Source organism: Octopus bimaculoides, chromosome 10, assembly GCF_046866305.1.
Source record: "Octopus bimaculoides isolate indiv1 chromosome 10, ASM4686630v1, whole genome shotgun sequence".
NCBI classification, from domain to species: domain Eukaryota; kingdom Metazoa; phylum Mollusca; class Cephalopoda; order Octopoda; family Octopodidae; genus Octopus; species Octopus bimaculoides.
This window is the reverse complement of record NC_142937.1, coordinates 87,990,814-88,015,345: the sequence shown is the minus strand read 5'-3', so window position 1 is coordinate 88,015,345 and position 24,532 is coordinate 87,990,814. Positions and strand designations below refer to the sequence as shown.

Below are 24,532 nucleotides of genomic sequence, written 5' to 3'. Positions count from 1 at the left end.
TTTTACTTTTGTGGTTATTGTTCTTGCTTTTGTTCGTATTCTTCTCCTCCTCCCTGCCACCTTATTCCTCTCTTTGTGCACGTCCTACATCGCCTTATCATCACCATACGCAACATTGTCATCGCCGTCGTCACATCCAGCGCCACCCTCTACACTACCGCCTACAACAAGACCACCACCACCACCACCACCACCACCACCACCACCACCACCACCACCATCGACGTCATCGTAACCATTGCATTATCGTTGCTGTTATGTGTTTCGCTTACGTTTATAATAAGGTGGGCTCGAGGAGTTGAGGTTAAAGTCCTAAGCATGCGATTGTTTGAAAGCTTTCGTAACTGATTCAAAGAGGGTATGAAAGTCATCAAGTGTGTGAGTGGGAGTGAGACTGAATGATTAAGTGATTGAGTGAAACTTTGAGCGAGAGTGTGTGTGAAACTAAACAGCACCACCTCTCATTATGGGCCGGCAGACATTGCTACTTAAAATTTCAGAAGTAAGTTTAATTTTATCCGACAATAACCTAAACAAACCTTGATTTATTTATTAATAATGTATGCATGTCTTTATGTATATACATACGTATACACACAAACAAACAAACACATACACACATGCGCATACACACCATCAACACACTGTATGGTTTGTATAAATATATCCATATATATACATAGATATTGAATGCTCAAAGTGAGGAGCAGATAGGCAGCCGACAACTGATGAAGGGTCGTTCTTTGTGTTACTTGTCATGCTTTCCATTATTTTCTCTCGTTGTTTGCGTATTTAACTCGTTTGTTTTAGTACTTCATGTTGTTTACACTTTAGTGACGTCCTGTAACCATATATGCATATATATATATGCGTGTGTGTGTGTGTGTGTGTGTGTGTGTGTGTGTGTGTGTGTGTATAAATTAAATAGTGAGGGTAGAAATTAATATTATTAGTTTATACTAATTTAAACTAGTGGATAGCATTCTTACAAAAATGTCCGAGGACTATGAATTATATTACGTAATGATATTCTTCTTATTCATATATTTATATATAATATTATATGCATGTAGATATATATATATATATATATATATATATATATATATATATCTCAGATATATATCTCAGATATATATATCTCAGATATATATATATATATATATATATATATATATATATATATATCAGTGTGTCTATGTGTCTATATATCTCTCTATCTCTCTCTCTCTCTCTATCTATCTCTCTATCTATCTATCTATCTATCTATCTATCTATCTATCTATCTATCTATCTATCTATCTGTCTGCCTGTTTATCTGTCTATCTATCTAACTATGTACGTGTGTGTGTGCGTGTGGAATTAAGTATGTATGTATGTATGTATGTATGTATGTATGTTTCCACACACCGAAACGTATACATAAATATATAGGTCCACACACGCAAATTGAGAGAGCCTCTCTCTCTCACACACATACCGAACTGTGGAAGCTCCCTTCTTTGAGGTGCACTTGGGGTGGGAGGGAAATGATGGCGTTTGAAATTAGACAGGAAGCCTCTTGAAGGAAAGATTCTCGTCTTTCTCACAACGTAATTTTCTTTTCACTCTTTGATCCACCTGCATTATTTTTTCGGAGCAAAGCAGTCTTCATTTCAAATATTGTGCGTGTGCTCGCGCGCATCTGTTTGTATGTGTATGTGTGTGTGTGTATATATATATATATATATATATATATATATATATATATATATATATATATATATATATATATGCGTGCGTGTGCCTGTGTCTGTGCCTGTGCGTGTGTGTGTGTGTACATATGTGTGCGTGTATATGTGTGTATGTATTTATATATATGTATGGACTTATGCGTGTATGTATTTATATTATTTGCATGGCTATCTGTGGTTTTGCGTGACTGCATATCGTAGCATAACATTTTATCATTAACAACCATGCACTTAACACGCACACACACATACATACACGCGCTCGTGTGCGCGTACACATGTACACGTTTTCTCGTTCACACCTTGTTCATGTTGTTGCTGTTCTTCATCTCCTTCATCATCATCATAATCATCATCATCATCATCATCGTCATCATCTTCATCTTCTTCTTCTTCTTCTTCTTCTTCTTCTTCTTCTTCTCCTCCTCCTTCTCCACCTCCTCCTCCTCCTTCCCATAGAAACCGGTCACGTCATCATCTTCATCATCATCATCATCTTCTTCTTCTTCTTCTTCTTCTTCTTCTTCTTCTTCTTCTTCTTCTTCTTCTTCTTCTCCTCCTCCTCCTTCTCCACCTCCTCCTCCTCCTCCTTCCCATAGAAACCGGTCACGTCATCATCTTCATCATCATCATCATCTTCTTCTTCTTCTTCTTCTTCTTCTCCTCCTCCTTCTCCACCTCCTCCTCCTCCTCCTCCTCCTCCTCCTTCCCATAGAAACCGGTCACGTCATCATCTTCATCATCATCATCATCTTCTTCTTCTTCTTCTTCTTCTTCTTCTTCTTCTTCTTCTTCTTCTCCTCCTTCTCTTCCTCCTCCTCTTCCTCCTCCTCCTTCTCATAGAAGCCGGTCACGTTTCGGAGAGCTTCGTTTAGGATGTATCTGTTTCCACGATTATAACTTTGAAAAATATTCGTTGAGGATTTTTGGTTCGACAAAAGATTTAGACTCTCCAATATTGTGCAATCAATGTAGTACAACTCTCCGCTTACCATTGAATAGGAAAAGGTTATTGTACACACGCACACACACAACACAACACACACACACAAACATACCTACATACATATTGCTTTGGTTATTTGTGACCAATATTTCCGACCTTTGCGATAATGGGATGAATTGGCAATCTCGGAGTTAATACTTGCCAATATTTTCTGCAAATCTTTGAAAATATGACGGCTAATTTTAAATAAGCAGCAAATAGAAAAACATGACGGCCAACAATCGAGAAGTCATAGATAACATGCTGATACACAATTGAACAGCAATAAACGGATACAGTCGTAATTACAGCCTATCACATGCATAAACAAATTAACAAAGTCACAAACGAAAGCAGCTTATTGCATTCTCGACACAAATAGAAAGCTTCGTTGTGCGAGGAATTTATACACGTATGGGGAAAAAGAAAGATAACATACAACTGATTAATAAATAAAGTCGGTAAGATATCACCATATGTCCTCGAAAGTAAGGATACAAAAAACCCTGATGTATATTTAGCAGAATCTGTGCTGCATCGACCAAAGAGGAACAAATGGAAGAATGCGATTGGCTTTCAGCAGCGAGAATAGGGAGGGAAAACAAAACGGCGTTGATAGGTTATACATTCTTCCACAGGGTGGAGCCTGTAAGCCTATACATGTGAAAATATAAGCAAATGTCAGGGCTAGAGATATTGTTTTTGGCCTTACCCTTCGCTGGCTGTTACACTTGTGATACAGCAAGTGCATATGTTGAGGGGATCAGTTGTAATAAAATTTGGTTGGTTGGGACCACAGTGGGTATCCAAGTCTTAAACCTAATCCTAACCCTCCGAAGATTTTATGAATTTCAATATTAGTATCCTTAGCTATGCATATGAGAAATTACGAGAAAGTAAACATATTCGTTCTGCAATTTCGATGGGCAAAAAAAGAAAAAAAAATGAGTGGAGATTCTTGACTCGTAGTTTCGCAGTTTCTTGACCAAGATGAAGATCCATTTGATTTTCTTCAATAATCGAGAGAATAGAATACTCAGGTACGTTTTAAAGAAGTCAGGAATTAAGGTATTGTGATAGTGGAGTGTTTGATTTACACATTAGTGTTACAGAGGGAATTACAAGGACTGAAATGTAATTAAATATTAGAAAGCTTTAGCTGTGAAAGAAAAGTATAAGAATGTAAATACAAAAATGTTATGCTTCATATTACAGATAAATTGTGATAGATACCTATTCCTCTGTTACTTTTTTTTGCGTAAATAGAAAAAATATAGGGAATGTGGTCTAATTCTCCAATTTTAATAAGTTCCTATCACAGCTAATACTCTAAAGAAACATTCATACATCTGCACACACACATGCACGCGTGCACACATACACACACGCACACACACACTCACACACACACACATCACATGCATGTACTGATTCACACTACCATCACTGTACAAATATACACACATGTGTACATTCTTATACTTATGCATTCAGATGCAAAAAAGAAAATGCTGTAACACATATATGCATACGTTTCATGTTATAATAACTTTTTTTAAATCCTCTTAGGAATTCGCAGTATGGAGAGTCGCAATGTTTTATCTGATAGAATAAAAAGTATGAGTGCAATATGTGATCACTTGAGTATGTGTGTATATATGTGTATATATATATATATATATATATATACATATACATATATATATATATATATACATATATATATATATATATATATATATATATATATATATATATATATATATATATACATATATATATACATATATATGTATATATGTGTATATATATATATGTATATACATATATACATATATAAACATATACACATGCATATATATGTATATACATATATATACATATATATTCATATATATATATACATGCATATATAAGTATATTCATATATATAAGTATATATATATATATATATATATATATATATATATATATATATATATATATATATATATATATATATTTATATATGAATATGCATGAATGTATGTTTTTTATCTGATTTTAATTATTTGTCTTCTTCCTTTTGAAGAAGGAGCTTCTTTCTAACAAAAATACAATGCTCTAACACACACACACACACACACACACACACACACACACACACACACACACACACACACACACACACACACATATATATATATATATATATATATATATATATATATATATATATATATATATATATATATATATATATATATATATATGTATGCATGTATGTATAGAAACGTTGCAGTAAGAACGTATTATTCATATAAGATCTTATGATGATAGCAACAATATTTACTATAATGTTATTTTCATTGCGTTCACTTTATATTTACTACTACTGCAACGAAAATAACTGCTTCTATCTATAGAACTATTAATATATAATTATTATTATTATTGTAAGCCATATCATAATACGAAAGATTACTGCTATTTAGAAAAAGATTTCTTTTCTAATTTGTACTGGTTTAATTGTTACATCATATTATAAAAGATGTTACTTTTCTATTTCTCTGTCTATCTATCTCTCTCCCTCTCTCTCTTTCTATTCGCATACATGTTTGTATGTATGTTTGTATGTATGTATGTATTTATATGTGTCTATTTGTGTGTGATATATGCATGTTACAGACCTTCCTGCTACTTATCTTTCTATCTATCTATCTATCTATCTATCTATCTATCTATCTATCTATCTATCTATCTATCTATCTATTTAACTGTCTGTCTATGTATTTATCTACCAGTCTGTCTGTTTATCTGTCTTAGTATGAATTTATAGAATTCAGGTCTCCACACTATCCACCCGTAATAACAAAATATGAACTCTAATCGGAATCTACTGACCATGGGCAAGAAGCATTTCTACCCATTCTACACAGCACTTTCCTTGGATAATGAAACTGCAACTGTAACATCCTATATATATATATTTTTACTTTTTATTTTTATTTTTATTCCCTTATTTCCCTTTGTACTTCCTATATCCATCCTTTTCCAAAATAACTCCTTATACTGAACTCTATTTCCTTCTAGTTAACTCTCTCATATCGTCTCTGATGAAGGGATATCCCTAATATCCCAGAAACAGCTGTAAGACTACCATTCTCTTTATAAATGTCCTATAAATTCCACACAGCCTTAGTTTTTGTTATCTCATTTTATTTAACACATACACACAAACACATACATACACATACATACAGACATTCATATATATTCGTTTGTTTCTTATGCATTCTTTTCTCCGATATACTATACAGAATGAAACTGTTTCGACGAAGAATCCTACCGAAGAAGAAAGAGGAACTTGGGGAAATCAGGTTGAGTTCTTCTTCACGTGTCTTGGATATGCTGTAGGCCTTGGCAATGTTTGGCGCTTCCCTTACTTATGTTACAGAAATGGAGGAGGTAAATGTGTTAGAGGTTTTGCTAGTGTTTTTATACCTTTTTTAATCGGGTTTCGGATTTTATTTTAAGTGGTACGCTTGTTGGACCGCCTCGCATTCATTTCAGTTAACCTTATTATGATGGTGATGATAACGAATAATAATAATTATTATCATTTCTTTTAATTTCCACAAGAGACATCAGATGAGGGAGACATTACAAGAACAGTTTACAATTTCTGTGTGGGATTACGAAAATGATGAGAGAAAGAAAAAGATAGGACGAATAAAATAAGAAAAAACTACATATAGTATTTAAAAACGTAGAGTCATGTATGACAAGTCCTCCTGATATGGGAGAACCCTCAACAAAAGCCAAACAAGGAACTCTACGAATCCAGGTTAACCCTTCTCCTCAAACCAACGATCCATTTCTCAACTGTTGCTTTCTAATCTGCAGGTGCAGTCACCCTAACCATTTATTCCTTTTCTGCTACAGTTACACCCCCACCCACCCACACACATATATACATACACATTTGCTGAAAGAAAGCACTTCTCTTCTTACTCTCACTTTTCTCCTCCAAGTGGAACTTAATAAAGTCAATGACGACTTAAACTAAGAGGAACTCGTCTTTCCTCGATCGTTTATGCCTCATTCACCCCACAACCTCTTTCGTCATAACAAATAAATAGAAAATAAATTTAGCACAGCATAGGTACAGACAAAGGGGAAATTATAAAACCAAAACTATCTCCATTTGAAGAGGAATCTTCGGAAAGGACTCCTACTCCGCCTTTTTATTCCTTGTGTTAACACTTTTAACTTATATGTTGACGGCAACTGAACGTGGATGCAGATACTCTGCTGAGATATTCAGCTATCTTTTTCATATGACCGACGTCATGTAGTACAGAGCATATGATAAACACAGCTGAATACAGAACACGAATTTACCAGAGAACCTGATATTAGATCCGGATTAGAAAAATAAGCCAAGACAAACTTGAAGAGAGGAAATTAATTAAGAACAGTAAAACTAAGATAGTTAAAGAAACACAGATAATAGAAGGAAAACAGAGATATAATTAGAAATCAATGGAGAAGATAGTGTACAGCATTCATAAATGAAAGAAAATTATAGGAAAGAATAATATAAACGCATTAGATGAATACTTAGAATAGAGCTAAATGCAAACAAAATAATAGGCATCAATTTCGTGGCTGTGTCTGTTATAAGTAACATTTATGATATTCTGAATTGGACGTTAAATGAATTAGCAAGACCAGACTGATAAACAAAGAAAAAAAAAGGGGCCTTTGGAAGAACCCACGAAAAATCTCACAAAAAGAGATTAGATTTACAACGAAGGCAGGAAGTTACGTGTCTTGGGAAACTAGAAACAGTAGAACTACAAAAATATCTTGTGAATGTTAAAGAAAATGTAAAGCAAGTAATTTTCTTACTTTCTCAAAAACCTTTTCTCGGGTTCAAGTACAACAAATACAAAAGAGAGACCGAAATGAATGACAGTCTTAAGTAGAAAGGAGAATCAACATACATTATGTAAAAAAAAATGCGAAGTAAGCTACATTTCGGGTTGTCGAATGCAATGCATGATACAATGTTATGAAATGCTTCTACATAGCCAATACTCAAATACTTGAAGATGGAGGATAGAGACGATGACATTACAGAATATTGTTTAAGAGACGCATCGCTCAAGACTATAATAGGAGTATTGCATAAAAGAATTAAAGACATTCCTTCGGAAACAACCAAAGCATGTAATGAATTCCAATATATTTAGCGATTCAGACTATGTGGGCGGTGGGACGAGACAATTAACGGCATTGTCTCCGTCAGCGAAATTTCATATAAGAAAAATCATTTCTACCAGCCTAAGAGAGTTGTGCCTGTCATGCGCTGGAAATTATGCCAGCATCCTGAAATACTAAGAGAAATCTGTTCATATGAATATACGCCAAGGAAGTACGACCGTCATCTGAGTTATGTAAATGCAGAGGGACAGGGAGATCAAGGTCTAATTAGCCAGATATTGTTTGAGGAACACCAATGCCTTAACAATCAATAATCTGAAAGAAATGGAGTAGAAACTTCTGGAAATACATAGATACTCGTGTATACATGCATAGATATGTACATACATGTCTACATACGTATGTGTATGTGGGTATGCGTGCATGTATGTATGTGTGTATGTATGTATGTATGTATGTATGTATGTATACGATGGGAAGAATGAAAACATACATTGTCCCTATGATGAAAGTTTACTTCGGGAATGCAGACAAATACCTAACTGAAAGCTTAGAGTTTTTGAATATGCATAACATACACAAAATAAGACTGTACAAATAACACATAATTTCAGTTTAATATACAAAAATCGAATGTGCTCAAGGCGGCAAAAGCTGCCCTCCGTTGAGTTGTGAAAACATAATAGAAATAAAATTGTTAGAATATTGTTATGGAGAGAATAAGCTATGCTTGCGCTAACTTAACTATGACATTCTATGGCAAATTTGTGAATTTGTCTTGTTTTCTTTGTTATTATTATGTAATATTCTGTGTAATAATTCTGTATTATTGCATCGTGTTAAAGTGTCAGAGAAATTTCCAAAATTATGTTACATGATAAATCACATATCTCTTGTCACCAGGTGGTGTACGGAGAGTGAAGCTTACTTAGTGGCCAGGAAGGTGATTGGTTAACAATAAAGTACAAGAAGACGCGAACTCACGCAACTGTTTACAAGATTCTAGATTAATGCACGAGTATATAAGGAAGGCTAGTCTCTGTGTATGGGAAGTAGTAAGCAGACGTCATTCAGTGTAAAACCAATGCGTTTTGGTACAGAAGAGAGGCCGCGCGTTTTGTAACATTGTTGTTAGAAGTGGGATTTCATTGCTGCTGTGATCCAATTATTCACCATAGAATCTGAAGAAGTGCGCACAAGGATACAAGCAGTGAAGGAAGATGTGTCTCTAGCTGTAATCATAAAAATCTTACAGGACAAAAGTGGTAGACTAATGAAAGAGCAGAAAGAGCAACACTCACGTCATCAGGACAGCTGGACACAGAGATGAGAGTAATGAAGGAAGATGAACATCGTTTGCAAGAGGAGCCACAACAGTTCAAGGAGAAAGAGCGTGATGGACTACATCAGAACGGAGGTGATGTGAGCGATGACGCTACACGGTGCAAGAAGCATGTTGACCAACAGTTGAAAAGGTTTAATGAAAGAATGGAGGTCGGGAGAAGTTTTGTGCTGCTGAGGCTCAGGCTGATGTACAATGAGTGTGCGGAAATGGTGGACAACATGTGCTGAATTTTCAAGATGCCCAAACTTCCAGAGGTGCTCTTTCAAGAGTGGATGTGCGTGCAGGTCATCAGAAGGTATTTCTGTATACTAGACTGAATCATGGGGCTTCAGTGTTTATGTCCCGATCCAGTAAAGTGCAAGACTGCAGTGGAGTTCTCATTAAGCGAAGTCACAAGAATTTGACAGGAAAGTATCCTGGACGGCCTACCGTGTCCAGTTTGAGCTGCTGGCTGACCAGACTGGGTGGGATGATAAGCAAACCTTGCTACTTGTCTAAAGAATGCTGCACCGGAGGTGATCGGCCAGTTGTCATCGGAGGAGAGGAAGCGTTATTCGTCACTAGTACCACAGAGAATGTATGACACTATGTACAGGAGGGAAATTCACAAGGCACGATTTCTGACCTGTGTAAGGGCTAGAAGGCAGGCACTAGAGCAGCCTGCCTTGGACCTGGAGAGTGTGACGCAAATCATACCCTACGGCAACACCTTGCCTCCTACAACACTTCTGAAAGATCGATTTATCTACGCAGTGGGGAGTGCAGAGATTAAAGTTCAAGAGAAGCAGACATAACCGAATACTATGCAAAAGTCACTGGCTAAAGAGAAATGCTTTCTATTTGTTTAGTCAGTAACCTTTAGAATAGCTCTTCATTGATTTCATTATATTTTTCATTTTCTATTTTATTTGTTTGCTTTTACCAGTTTTCTTATGGCTTGTTTCATATATTTAGCATCTGCGTTGAATGCTTCACCATTATATTCAATTTCTTTTATAGCACTATCATCCATACTATTACGGTCTTCAAAGAAATTCTTACGAACATTTTCGTTAATTTATATTATAGTTATTTCTTTGATTCGTACACGTTCCTGATTTTTTTCATGTATGCATTATATAATAGAGTAATATGTTAAATACGTAAGAATAACCCAAGAGGCAAGCCAGTATAAATCAGCCTTTATTTCACAAATATTCTGATGACTTCTATGACAAAACAATCAGAACTACAATCTTCAAAGAATGTAATGCGGCGGCAGCAGCAGAAAAAGCTGCAGAATCTCATGAAGAGGTAAGATTTTTATTGTAGTTATAATAGCATGAAATTCTCAATTCTTCCGCAAACAGTAGCCTGATATGATTAGATCAATACGAATGTTCAAGCAGCTTACATCATTAGAACAATATCTGAAAATATCTCTTAAAGTGTAACCAGATATCTCAATTAGTTTTCTAATACGAATTATACAGCACTATAACGTGCGTAGATGTTTTGTTAGTTTGATCAGGATTAGAAATAGACAAGTCTAAGCTGCGTTTTAGAGAGACTTCAGTTGGGGCAATCCCGTCATGCTTCACGGTGGCCTTATCTGGGTTATTTTATGACGAGACCAAGTATCTACTTGCTGTGATATCTTCTCGACCACGAAGAAAACGAATGTGAGTATATAGGAGAACCTTGTGGGTCATCCTTATCACGAATGCATCTATTCAACAGAACATTCCCTGGCAAAGAAAGCCATGTTGATATGATTTGTTTCTGTAACCATTAAGTCGAAGTAAAACGAAGAGTTGGTCACAAAGTGCTTAAGATTGTTGTTCTATGCAACGAGAATATCTTCGAATCTAAGGTGTGTGATACAGTAGATTCCCATCCGGATGTTTAAACCCTAGAAGCAATTTCACGGCTTTTCAAAAGATATCGACATAATGCTCTAACACCTCATTTCTATTAGAGTGGAATGGGATCAAGCAAGCAATTGGGATACACCTGTCATGATAGATAAAATCTTACTTTTTGTCTTCCATAACATATAAGCTAAGGATTTCTGAGTTGTTTCTTTTATCCAAGGCTATGGTATTTGAAGTCAGAATTTCTTGATCGATAAACGGACGTAAGATAACGAGCGTTGATAAAGATTAGCTCCGATGGCGGCCTCAGATTCGGCGAGTAGCATATTTTCGTGTTATTTAGTATTCATAAACTACAATAGTTGTCACTAATTGGAATTACAGCTTCCTCCGAGAGAGGAAATTGAGTGTTGAATATCTTTTATTCTTTCAGAGAAGAAAGGAGCCCTTCGGAGGTGATAATCGAACAAAACTTGTACGAAATGAGGATTCTTTATTAAGAGCCACAAGCATTTCTTAAGAAGTTGAACGTGAAGTCTCATGATATGAATCGTTATGGCTAATTTGATAACCTAGAATACAGATAGATTCAATCGAAAACTTATATGTATTGCCATTCCGTGACATATTATATTACGAACAAATTTTATGGTTAGATAATTTGGGGTTTGGTTCCTATTTGGCTTCACCACTCGTGGCAATGCCCTCTAAACAAGTGTGATCGACTTCCAACTCATTTTCATGAATATACCGTGTACCGTGTCTACTATAATTCTGTGGAAACCCATCGCCGTTTGTTAGAGAGAAACTAAGATGTTTGAACTGAAATAATTGTTTTGAAATTAGTAAATAACAAAGTAGTATGTGTTATGTAGCATATGTTATGCAGATGGCACTAAATGCCGTTTAAGAATATAAGTTGTATTTGTAATTACAAGTGTTACGTCTTGTGACAAATACAACAAGGATCTAGATGTGTCGATTGTTAGCAAAAGTTGAAAGAGAAACCTCCAAGACCATTTGGAGCTGACTAAAACTATCGATATCATATTATTATTTTTTAGTCGGTAAACTTAGACAAGCATCACTAATTCAAAGAGAACTATTTTGGAACTATTCATGTTAAAGTGACTAGTTTTGAAGTTCCGCAAATTATTAAGTCAATACTGGAGAATTTTGTTACAAAAGATACAAGGCAACCATTTTTTTTTTCTTGACGAAATAGAATCACTCTCTGGTTCATTCAAGAATCTACAGACCTTTGAAAATTGTCCTTTTTATCTTACATTTGAATCAAGCTGTATTGCGGGCAGGACACTGGGTGTGATTCTGTCACGGAGGATTACTGTTGAAATTACATATTTGTGCAGTTACTATTTTTCAACATCATTAAAAAATTGTAGTTGCATGTGTGGTCTGACTTGTTTCAATTTCAAAACATTCTTCCAAAGTGATTGCACTGGAAGCTCCCATGTGACATTTCAAATAAAGAGCTGCGCCGTAGGTCTGGGAATCTATTATACTTATTTCGAAAACACTATCTGGATTTACGGCAATATTCAAAGCTAGGATTTCGATTTCTATTGAGTATCGTTCGTATAACGAAGAGAAGAGATTTTGCTTATTAAGGATTTGAAAATATTTTCATTGCTGTATATGTAGACCGTGGCGATTTTGAAGTTACAATCTAAGCGGTTTCTGAAGTGATCATGCACATTCATCAAGCTCTCTGGTCTATGTTTCTTTCTTTGTTTTTTGGATAGAGAGTCTGTGTCTCGATGCAATTTCATCTGGCGGCTGAATGAAAGAATTTTGCTTTATTCATAACTACTACATTATCATAAATGGTGTTCACAAAAATAATTTGGGAAATTTCTGAGGAAGCGGATTTTGGTAGGAGCGAAGTCAGCTAAACGTTTTTATCCGATCCGCTGCCCCTTGAATGCCGCTTCATAGTCAGCAATGTTTTACTCAACCGTTGATTACATGTTTATGAATCTCAGTAACTGTCGGCACCATGTTGAGATTTACTTTTTGTAGTTCATGTTCTATACCGATGACTGAAACTATTAGTGCATCAAAATAAACGAAACCATAATCCTTTCATCCTTTCATAGTTACAAACTAAAGCAATAGGCAAGCATGTGACTCACTCCACCTGAATTTGCTGACACTGTGCAAAGATTTGAAGCCTGTATATATATAAAGCACGATTTATTCGCGATCAGACTTGTTCGAAAACCGAGGTACTACTGTATATATATTATCGTAGCTGAATACATTTACACATGCGTGTATATGTGTGTTTTTATGTTTGCATATGTCTGTGCTTGTGTGTGTGCTTGTGTGTGTGATTGTATATACGTGTATGTAGTTATGTATGTTTCTATATATAATCTTCCTTATGCAGTTTTACATTAAACTATATACAAATGGCGTTGTATCTGACGGAGTGTGGATAGTGGCCGTAACATTAAATAAATAGAATTCGTTTGAAATAAAAAAACACAACCAGAATGGAGACTTTATTAAAAATATCGAATTATAAAAATTAAGCTGATTATCGTAATCATTTTTTGTGCTTGACATATATTCTTTTTACCAATTATATGATATTTTAATAATGGTATATACTATAACTGGATTATAGCCGTTTTGTTCAGACGTAGTGTCACCAATATCCGAGTTTACTATACTCTCTTCTCACCTTTCTTACAAACAAACTACCTGATTCAATGTCTGATTATATATAAATAAATATGTGTGTGTATGTGTCAGTGTGTGCGAGTGTGTGTGTGTTTGTACGTGAATATATATATGTGTATATATATATATATATATATATATATATATATATATATATATATATATATATATATATATATATATATATATATATGTATGTATGTATGTATGTATGTATGTATGTATGTATGTATGTATGTATGTATACGACGGGCTTCTTTAACATATAAAATTATTTATACTTACTGTATATCTTTCAAAGCTACAATAGCCAATTCATGGGCTTTTTATTCTCATTGCTTAGTCCTAATTCAAATCTGATTGAACATATGGATCACATTCAAAGATATTCGTTCCAATCATGATCGCCGGATCATTTACTATATCGAGAAATAAATTTTCTAATCTGCATTTCATTTCTTTGACGTTAACGTGTGATTTGAGGCAGGTTCGGTTGTTATTTTTACCAGATTCAGTGACCGCGTAGACGTTTCGTCATCTTTGGATGTTTTCACGGAGTTTTTGAAAAGACTTCATAATTAACAAAACAACATATAGAAAACTTCTTTACTGCTCTAGTAAAATCTATTTGGTTGATATTTAATACTGTGTCAAGAAAAATATATTTTAGACGCTGACATACTGTTTATTTCATGACAGCTCTAACATCATCTTTTCTTAGATTCCTTCCCAGAATTTTTCTTTTTCATTTTCATTCAAGTCATATTTTATAAATTTATGTACTATTGTAACGTAGGAATTTACTCTTAATTGCTCCCTATGAGAGGCGATTTCTATTAATCCATCTGCGAGTCAAATTATAATAGAAGTTAAATTTGTTATTTCGCAAAATTTTGCATGGAAAAATATAATAAAAGCTGCCTTACGTTCGAGTTATTACGCAAAGTGTCACTTTTTTTACTAAATTTACTGCACTCAGCTACAAAACTTGAGCTATTATAACTATATGAAACTAAAGGTTGGAAGCGAAAATTGCTAGACAGTGACCCAACAGAAATCCAGTATACATACATACATACATACATACATACATACATACATACATACATACAATACATACGTTTTATATGTGGAACAAATGATAAAGGAGAGCTCAATACATACTCTCTCTCTCTCTCTCTCTCTCTATATATATATATATATATATATATATATATATATATATATATAGATATTACTATTATACGCAATTGAAACTGTATTAGGTTTAAATAGCCATTTGTGTATCGTTCTTAATGTATGTAGCTGTACACAGCTGACAGGAAAGTTACTGAAGTTTTTGCTAGAGATAAAAATCTCTTATGAAAGAGCTGTCCTTAAAACTATAATTTCTATCGATGAGAGAAGAAAAACCGGTTTTGACAGCAGCTAGCGGGAACACTAAATGCATTTTAGCCTTGTCGATGATCTGTACTTGTAGCTAGCCACATGCCTAAGCGAGATTTGAAGTCTCTGGTATAGGAAATAGTGAATAATAGATTCGCTGCTGACATTGTGAATAGCCGCAGAGTTGAATAAATAATCCGGTATATGCAACCGGAGCAACATTAAGTCAGAATAGCCATGTATGTATCATGCTTAACATATATATAACATTGATAGTCAAGTTACTGCGGGTTTGCACGAGATACATACATACATACAGACACACGCATATATACGTATATGCATATATACATACATGCATACATACACGCATACGTACATACATACATGCATACATACATGTCCTTTTCTGTTTTAATTATTTAAAGTTTACTTTTCAAGAAGGTGCTGGTATCAAACAATGATACAAATCTCCGTCATTGGAATGTAGATAACGAAAACAATATTACGTTTTAAACCTGAGCAAAGTCTTACATAGTTTTACCGTTCCGGTTCTAGATTGCATTTTAATGTGCAAATCGGTTGATTTCTTTTTCTGAAATTCCGTATGTATATATATATATGTATGTATGTATGTATGTATGTATGTATGTATGTATGTATGTATGTGTATGTGTATATCGCGCTCTCGATGTCATCCACATATTACGCGTCATTGACAAGGCACAATAACGGTGAAATACATCTTGAGGAATTCTCTTTCCTCTTCGCCCAAGAGTTCATCGTAAAAGATTTGATCTGGGTAGAAAACCGCTGTAACTCGCCTATGAACGGAATATGGACATAAAATATGATACAGAGATGATTATTTTAATTTGATATTGCATCAGTTGCGAACACCGCATTAGATTTTCAGTCCTGACCACTATACATAATAGTGACTATCTCCAATATCAGAGGCAACGATTGTTGTCTAGGCATTTGGTTGGCTGCAAGGACCTCTCATTGTCAAGGTTCAAATAGCCCGAAATGCATTTAGAGCTCTTGCTAACTACTGGTGAGACGATTGTTCGACTCCCTCCGTAATATATTATATTTTTAAACATAGCACTTCCATAATAAATTTTATATCTGTTGAAAGCCAGAGTAACTTGCGTGTCATCCGTGTGTGTATGTTAAGTGTACCATATCTCTATCTATCTGGTTGTTTTCTGTCTGTCTATTTCTCTCACTCTCTCCCTTTCGCTTTCTTTCTCTCTCTCTCTCTCTCTCTCTCTCTCTCTCTCTCTCTCTCTCTCTCTCTGTATATATATATATATATATATATATATATATAAACATATACATAATTGCATAATTCATATATATATATATATATATATATATATACATACATACATGCATACATACACACACATATATATATGTACACACACACACACACATATATATACATATATATACATGCACACACAGAGATATGTGAGTGTGTGTAGAATATACATACATAATTGCTTCTTATGAACTGGAAAATTCTACTTGGAATGCAGTGGTAAACCTAAAAAGTATTGAAAATTCATTCTTACTAAATACCAAAAAGCAAAATAAAAAAATAATAAAAATGAACGCTTGGTAAAAATATAAAGTTACAAAAATCAGGCATTGGAATCTGCGCACTGTTGACTTTCGTGTTCCAAAATATTTTTCATTATTGGAAGTATAGCTGCTGGCTTTAATGATACTTTTCTTTCATTATTGAAAATACATTTTTAATCAGTTTTTCTTTGAAATATTGCAGCTGAATTTAATGGCTCATATACAAAATTCTGAAACTGCATTTAACTTTTTGACTAAAAATAATTGATAAAATGAAATTCTTACACGCCAAATACAATTTTGTCATATATATTGATCAAACAGTATTTTTCTAAGGAGTATATATATCGTTACTCTCATAAACTGTTTAAAAATGAGGTTTTTCTCCCAAGTGACTTAGGCGAATCATGTGATTGAATTTGTTGAATTTCATATTTATTCCATTTTGGAAATTTTGGTAATAAAATCATTAGAAATACTTTTAACAAGAATACAATAACTGGTCTATTTCCAATAATCCTTTCTATTATATGCACAAGGCCTGAAATTTGGGGAGAGATGGCCAGTCGATTAGCTTGTCTCCAGTACACAACTGGTACTTAATTTATCGTGTCCAAAAGGATGAGAGACAAAGTCGACCTCGGTGGAATTTGAACTCAGAATGTAGCGACGGGCGAAATACCTATTTCTTTACTGCCCACAAGGGGCTACACACAGAGGGGACAAACAAGGACAGACAAACGGATTAAGTCGATTACATCGACTCCAGTGCGTAACTGGTACTTAATTTATCGACCCCGAAAGGATGAAAGGCAATTTCGACCTCGGCTGAATTTGAACTCAGAACGTAACGCCAGACGAAATACCGCTAAGCATTTCACCCGGTGCGCTAACGATTCTGCTAGTTCTATTTCCAGTAATGAAACCTAAAGGAAGAAACAAAAGCTTAAAATAATCGAATTTGTGGAGAATAAGATAAAGAAATGATGACAATGATGATGATGTTTTTTTTTATATAAAGATGTGTATGAAAAGAATGCAGTAGCTCACGAAGAATATATATTTGGTTGATAACAAAGCAACTTTTAAGGCTTTCTGTATTAAGACATTAAGCGTTTGTCATAGTCAGTCAACCGTATCAAAAAATGACTTTTTTAGAGAGATGCATCTTTGTCTAGCAGGCAACAGTCGAGAACTAAATACTGTAAAAGGAGAAAAAAACAGGAGAAATGGAAGGAGGAGATGTTGAAAAGAAAGAAGAAAACCCCGAGAGGAAGGAAGGAGCAAATAATAATTCCATGTTTGTCATTTATTTGGATGTCAAATGCTAACATTGCAATGAATATCTCCAACGTCGTATGTAAATATGTACGTATAGCACAAACGTATAAGAGGTACCCATGTAAATAACTGGTGCAATATCATGACAATTCACTGTCTGCCTCAGTTCATCTATTGACGAGACTTCGAAGTCACCATCCACAAAATTAAAATTATTTGACTCTACACTTCTAGTGCGACCTATTTTCGATTTATATTTAAACTTTTCATAAATTTGTAACCATATATATATATATATGTCTCTGTGTGTGTGTGTGTGTGTGTGTGTGTGTGTGTGTGTGTGTGTATCTATATATATGTATATATATATATACTTAATGTGTGTATGTGTAAATTGATGCGTGTGTATTCAGTTATATGTATGCGTATCAACACACATACACACATACAGAGACGTACTCTCAGGCCCCCACATACGCACGCACTTACACACACACACACACACACACACACAGAGAGAAAGGAAAGACAAATAGAGAGAGAAAGGGGGGAAGGAGAGAAATGGTGTGAAAGGAGAAAGAAAGAGATAAAGAGGGAGAAAATGAAAAAAGCGACTGTGAGTGAGAAAAATAAAAATACAGATAAAATAAGCAAAAAAAAAAGAAAACTTGATAGATAAGCGAGGAGAAAAAGCCATCGGAGAGATATTTTAATCTTACACAAACGGAGTAAATGAAACGCCGCCAGAGAACACCACACAAACAATAACAAAAACAACAACTGCAAGAAAAAGATAAAATGGCGGAATAAATAAAACCTAGGGAAATGTAACCATTTACTAAACATCACAAAGATAAATAAGAGCTACGTTGTCTTTATTTGGATATGTGGCGCCACCATGGCGTCACAGATTGTTCTGCATTGTGTCGTGTGAGACTCATACAGTGATTGTATGGTGAAAGTATTTTTAATGTTATTGTTTTTCGTTTATGTGCTGATGGGAGATTGTGTATCGGTGACGTGGTGGCTGGTAGTTACGATGTAGTTGGTTATGTAATATATGTTCCAGAAATTGTGATGGTTGCTTGGCTTAGTTTTCATAGTAATGCCGTTGTGTGGTGGATTTGCACATTCTATTGCGTGGTTCTGTGTTGATAGCTTTAGACCTTGTTTTTGATGGCGCTGAGAGTGACAATGAGGTTCGTTGTGAAACTATGGTAGTGGCAGCGGTGTTGGAAGTGGCATATATAATATCAGAGTTTTTGACGTAGTTAGGGGCTATTATCAATACGGTTGGTGAAGTAGCAGAGTCGTTAAGCATGACCAAATGGTTAACACCATTTCGTCCGGCTTTACTTTCTGAGCTCAAATCTCGCCGAGGTCAAATTTGCTTTTAATTATAAAATAACTGTCAGTTTATCACTGGGTGGCAATATCCTTTTTTACTCTAGGCACAATGCCCGAAATATTGCCAGTCGATTAGATCGACTCCAGTACGTAACGTGTACTTAATTTATCGACCCCGAAAGGATGAAAGGCGAAATCGACCTCGGCGGAACTGGGGTCAATATCACCGACTTACCTCTTTTTATAAATGTACTGGTCTTGCAACAAATTTTGAAAACATTATTACGATTATTGTAGCTGGAGCTTTTTTGGTGGTTAATATTACAATGTTAACCTTTGTGGGTGATAGTGGAAGTGTTGGTAGTGGTGGCTAATGATGGTTGTTATGATGGTATTGGTAGTTTTGGTGGTAATGTGAAACGGCTATACGCAGGGACAGTAGTGTGGCGTTGGTTGCGATTCTAGCAAGACTAGTACAAGGCGTAACTGCAGGAGCATGAGCTGGGGCCCCTGCCCCTGCCCCTGCATGCTCTTTATCTCTGTCTTTCTCCTTTCACACCATTTCTCTCTTTGTTATGTTTAGTAAATTGTAACACTCCCCTATGATTGTGGAGTAGGGTCACGAAAAATGGCGGTGGTTTTTGAGACGGTAAATTTTTAATAGCTTCATTTCTTTACCAACTTTACCAACACCACGTATTACCAAAAAAATAAAGCAACTACACAAATAGCCACAACGAGAACAACGAAGTATGAAATCTCCTGCAAAAGCTGCATTAATAACAATATCACAGAAAACGAAACAAAAAAAATAATAATTCTAAAACATTAACAAAAAATAACGACAATGTCAGCAGCATTCATAGGGAATAACCTCAACAAGAAGACATAAAAACAACCAGAACGGAAGTAAGAGTAACAAACATGGTAAGAGGACAATAGGAAATAGAAGATGAGAATATTAAAAACAACAGCAACGAAAATATTAACACCACAGCAGCTTCAATATGACGACGGCTGTTTAACAATGAATATGGTAACGTACAGACTACGCTAAATACAATAACAACCACAATTAATTTCAGCAAATCAAGTGCAATAATACACAACAGTAATGGTTACTGCATCTCGAATAAGAACATCAAGTGACGTAACAACAGCCACAATAGCAACAATATTATCAACTACCGCAATAATATAAACAGAATTATAAAAACGACCCCAATCATAAGAACAAACTCAAAAATAAGCTCAGAAACAACAACAATTGTGACAACAGCAATCCAAGTAACAGCAAACACAACACGCACGTATTCCTTCAATGAATAACAGAATTTGATCCAGATCCATGGCTGCTTAGGTACTGATATAAATTTATTGTGTAAGTATCTGATACAACGAAGCAGAAAATAGGGTCGCAAACATAAAACAATTCCAAAGACTGCAAATGGAAAAAGGATAACTAGTACCCTTTTCCAAGCACTAGGATGCCTGTAAATCCTACCAAAGCGTTTAGATTTCCAGTTAAAATACGTGCTTCGTCTTGTTGCAATTCAACAGAACTACGGTAGAGTGTTTCTGTAAATAAAACTGTCACAATCCGCGTTCACTCGGAGAAAATTTCTGTCTGTCAATTCACATATATGCAGTAACAATATGTGTACACGAACCAACATCTTTGTCAACATCGATGGCTTAAGTGCTGTATTATATAGTTTCTATAAAAAAGCAAATTCTGTAAGATTTAAATCCGCATTAAAGAACACAGCTAGAAAATCTTCTCTCAATAAAAGCATATGCAGAAATGTGCTAACCAAGACACCAACGGCCAGCATCAAAAGTAGTGATCAGACTGTTGAAAATTTGATGATTAAAGAACTTGTCCTCCTTAATAGAAAAAAATATATATCGAGTTGTAAGAGAGGCGAAGTGTCCAGAGGTTAATTGTTTAATTAAAATACTAGTGTTCACGTGTGGAAGCCATCTGAACATATTTCTACAAAAAAAAAAGAAGAAAAAAAACAGTTCCTTTCCGTCCACTCTTTTCTCATGTTAAAGAAGATTTAATCTGGAAATATGTAAATAGATTCCGAAAGTATGAACGGTTGTTTCGTATTTCGATTATTTCACTCGTTTAATTCTATCGAGCCTTGTGCTGTTTTTAAAACGCTCATTGACACACACGTACACACAAAAACACACAGCACGCATACATTCACAATCACACACATACACACACACACTTACAAACACAACGTAAACACATACGCACATACATACCAACACACACATATTTCTTTTATGTAAGCATACTTGCACATATGTATGTACGTATGTGTATATATATATATATATATATATATATATATATATATATATATATATATATATATATATATATATATATATTGCGTGGCACCTTGGGCAAATGTCTTCCACTATAGCATCGGGCCGACCAAAGCCTTGTGAGTGGATTTGGTAGACGGAAACTGAAAGAAGCCCGTCGGATATATATATATATATATATATACATATATATATGTAGGTATGTGTGTGTATATGTTTGGGAGTCTGTGTTTGTCTCCCCGACATCGCTTGAAAATCGATGCTGGTACATTTACGTCCCCGTGACTTAGTGGGTCGTCCAAAAAGACCGATAGAATCAGTACTAGACTTATAACAAATTGAGTTCTGGGTTCGATTTGCTCGACTAAAAGGCGGTGCTCCATTATGGAAAAAGTCAATTGACTGCAAAAAGTAAAAGAATAAAAGAATATCTATCTATATATGTATGTATGTATGTATGTATGTATGTATGTATGTATGTATACACACATATATATATATACCTATACATGGATGTGCGCATGTACTTGTGTATATATTATAGCCGCTATACGCAAAGAACAATAAGTGCGATGCTATAAAATGAATATAGAGATAACGTCCGAAGTCACAAAGGTAATTACCTCACTGATAACGTATAAATATAATAGTGAAAAAGTTTCTCCCTCTCACTCTTGCTCTCTTTCTCTCCCCGTGCCTCTCTGCATACATATATATATATTTATTTGCGAGCGTGTGTGTATCTGTGAGTGTGTCTGACTGCGTTTGAACAAGGCGCATCCCAGTAGATAAACGTTCATATCTAGTTTACTGTAAAATGAACGTGTCAATAACTGTGTGGTAAACAGATTTTTTTCCGTTCGTATGGACTCATCAAAACAAAGGCAAAATGTTCGCATATGCAGTAAGGCCAAGAATGGAGGTGTTGCTGTGACATTTATATCTTAATTACAATCGTTTCAACACTACATTGTTGAGATAAATCAGGAATAACTAATACAGATTATGTTATAATGACTTCAAATTTTGGCACAAGGCCAGTAATTTCAAGGGAAGAAGTTAGTCGATGGGTAGTTATTTTATTGACCTATAAAGAATAAAAAGAAATTCGACCTCAGCGGAATTTGACCTTAGAAGGTAAATACGGACGAAATGCCGCTGAGCATTTTGCCCGGCGTGCTATCGATTCTGCCAACGTGCCGCTTTTAGCCTTGATCTAATATGTATTTCAAATTTTGGCACAAGGCCAGCAATTTCGGGGAAGGGCCAAATAGATTACATTGAGCCCTGTGGTCAACTGACACTTATTTTATCGACCCCAAAAGGATAAATGGTAAAGTCGACCTCGGCTGCATTTGAACTCAAAACGAGAAGACGGACGAAATGCCGCAAAGCATTCTTCCCAGTTTGCCAACAATTCTGCCGCCTTTTATTGCAACATATTACTTGTAATTTATGCTCGTTTCATTACGTACGTGTTTATGGCACATGCATAAGAGGGATAGAGGGAGGGGGAGAGAAAGAGACAGAAACAGAGACAGAGAGATTATAAATGAAATAAATGAGGATATAATGAAATAAAATTGACAGAGCAGAATCCAGATTTTGAGAAAATTTAGTAGCAGCGATTATGCGTTTCACTAAAAATGTTTTAGCAGAAATTAGTGATTTGAAATTTGTTAAGTGCGGCAAACATCCCGTGAATACTTCATTTATTCTTTAATTTAACAAGTCAAGACACAAGAAGAGAAAAGAAAAAACAAAAATAACAACTGACATCAAATGAAGTGACAGAAAGAATTGACGGTGGGTATGACTGAACTGTCAACCTTTTCACAGTGGTTTCCAACCATTTTATGTAAATGAGTTTTACCAAGGATCCCTTTTAATATGTTTATCCTTATGTGTGTGTGTATTGTGTTTTTGTTGTTATCCTTTGTGTTTTTGTTGTTATTTTTTGCATTTACAATTTATATATATATGAAATTTTGAATTTAGTTCACGGACCGCCAGTATTAACCTTGCGGACCACCATAGGTCTGCGGATCGCAGGTTGGGAACCACTGGTCTAGAACGTTCATATTAGAAACACAATCGTGATTTCCACATATGCGCTCTTAAGAGGCACAGGGCGTGACCTGTAGCCGGGAGGAGTGGCAGGATCATATTTATTTATATAATATTTATGCAATTGTATGACAGAGAAAAAGCAGCAACAGCTGTCACCAATGAGCAGAGACAATTTCTGCGTCTAGTGATGAATGCTTGTTCATGCCATCTTCTGGTTTTGTAAACATACATGCCATATGTATATATATATATATATATATATATATATATATATATATATATATATATACATTCATGCATACACACGCACACAGATACACACACACATACATATATATACATGTGTGTGTGTATAGCTGTATGTATGTATGCATGTATATATGTATGTACAGAGAGATAAATTATCATTCAAATTTATAGCTTCAAAAATCCATTTCGGTAATTTTGTACAAGTTTGTATATATGTATGTGTATCTATCTATCTATCTATCTGTCTATCTATCTATCTATCTATCTATCTATCTATCTATTTATCTATCTATCTATCTATCTATCTATAATTATTATTATTATTATTATTATTATTATTATTATTATTATTATTATTATTATTATATATTGTATTATAATTTATAATTCATGTGTACACGTGCGTATATTATATATACAACTCTCT

At 34.7% G+C, this 24,532-nt stretch overlaps 1 protein-coding gene across 1 annotated transcript in view; it reads left to right on the top strand.

The window, feature by feature from the left end:
* Positions 1-272: 272 nt before the first annotated feature.
* LOC106869938 (sodium- and chloride-dependent glycine transporter 1) overlaps positions 273-24,532 on the top strand; it is an 88,863-nt gene continuing 64,603 nt past the window's right edge. The window contains exons 1-2 of the mRNA XM_014915875.2: positions 273-502; positions 6,018-6,165. Coding sequence (XP_014771361.2) covers positions 467-502; positions 6,018-6,165 — 184 coding nt within the window. The 5' untranslated portion in view covers positions 273-466. The remainder of the gene's footprint in view (positions 503-6,017; positions 6,166-24,532) is intronic.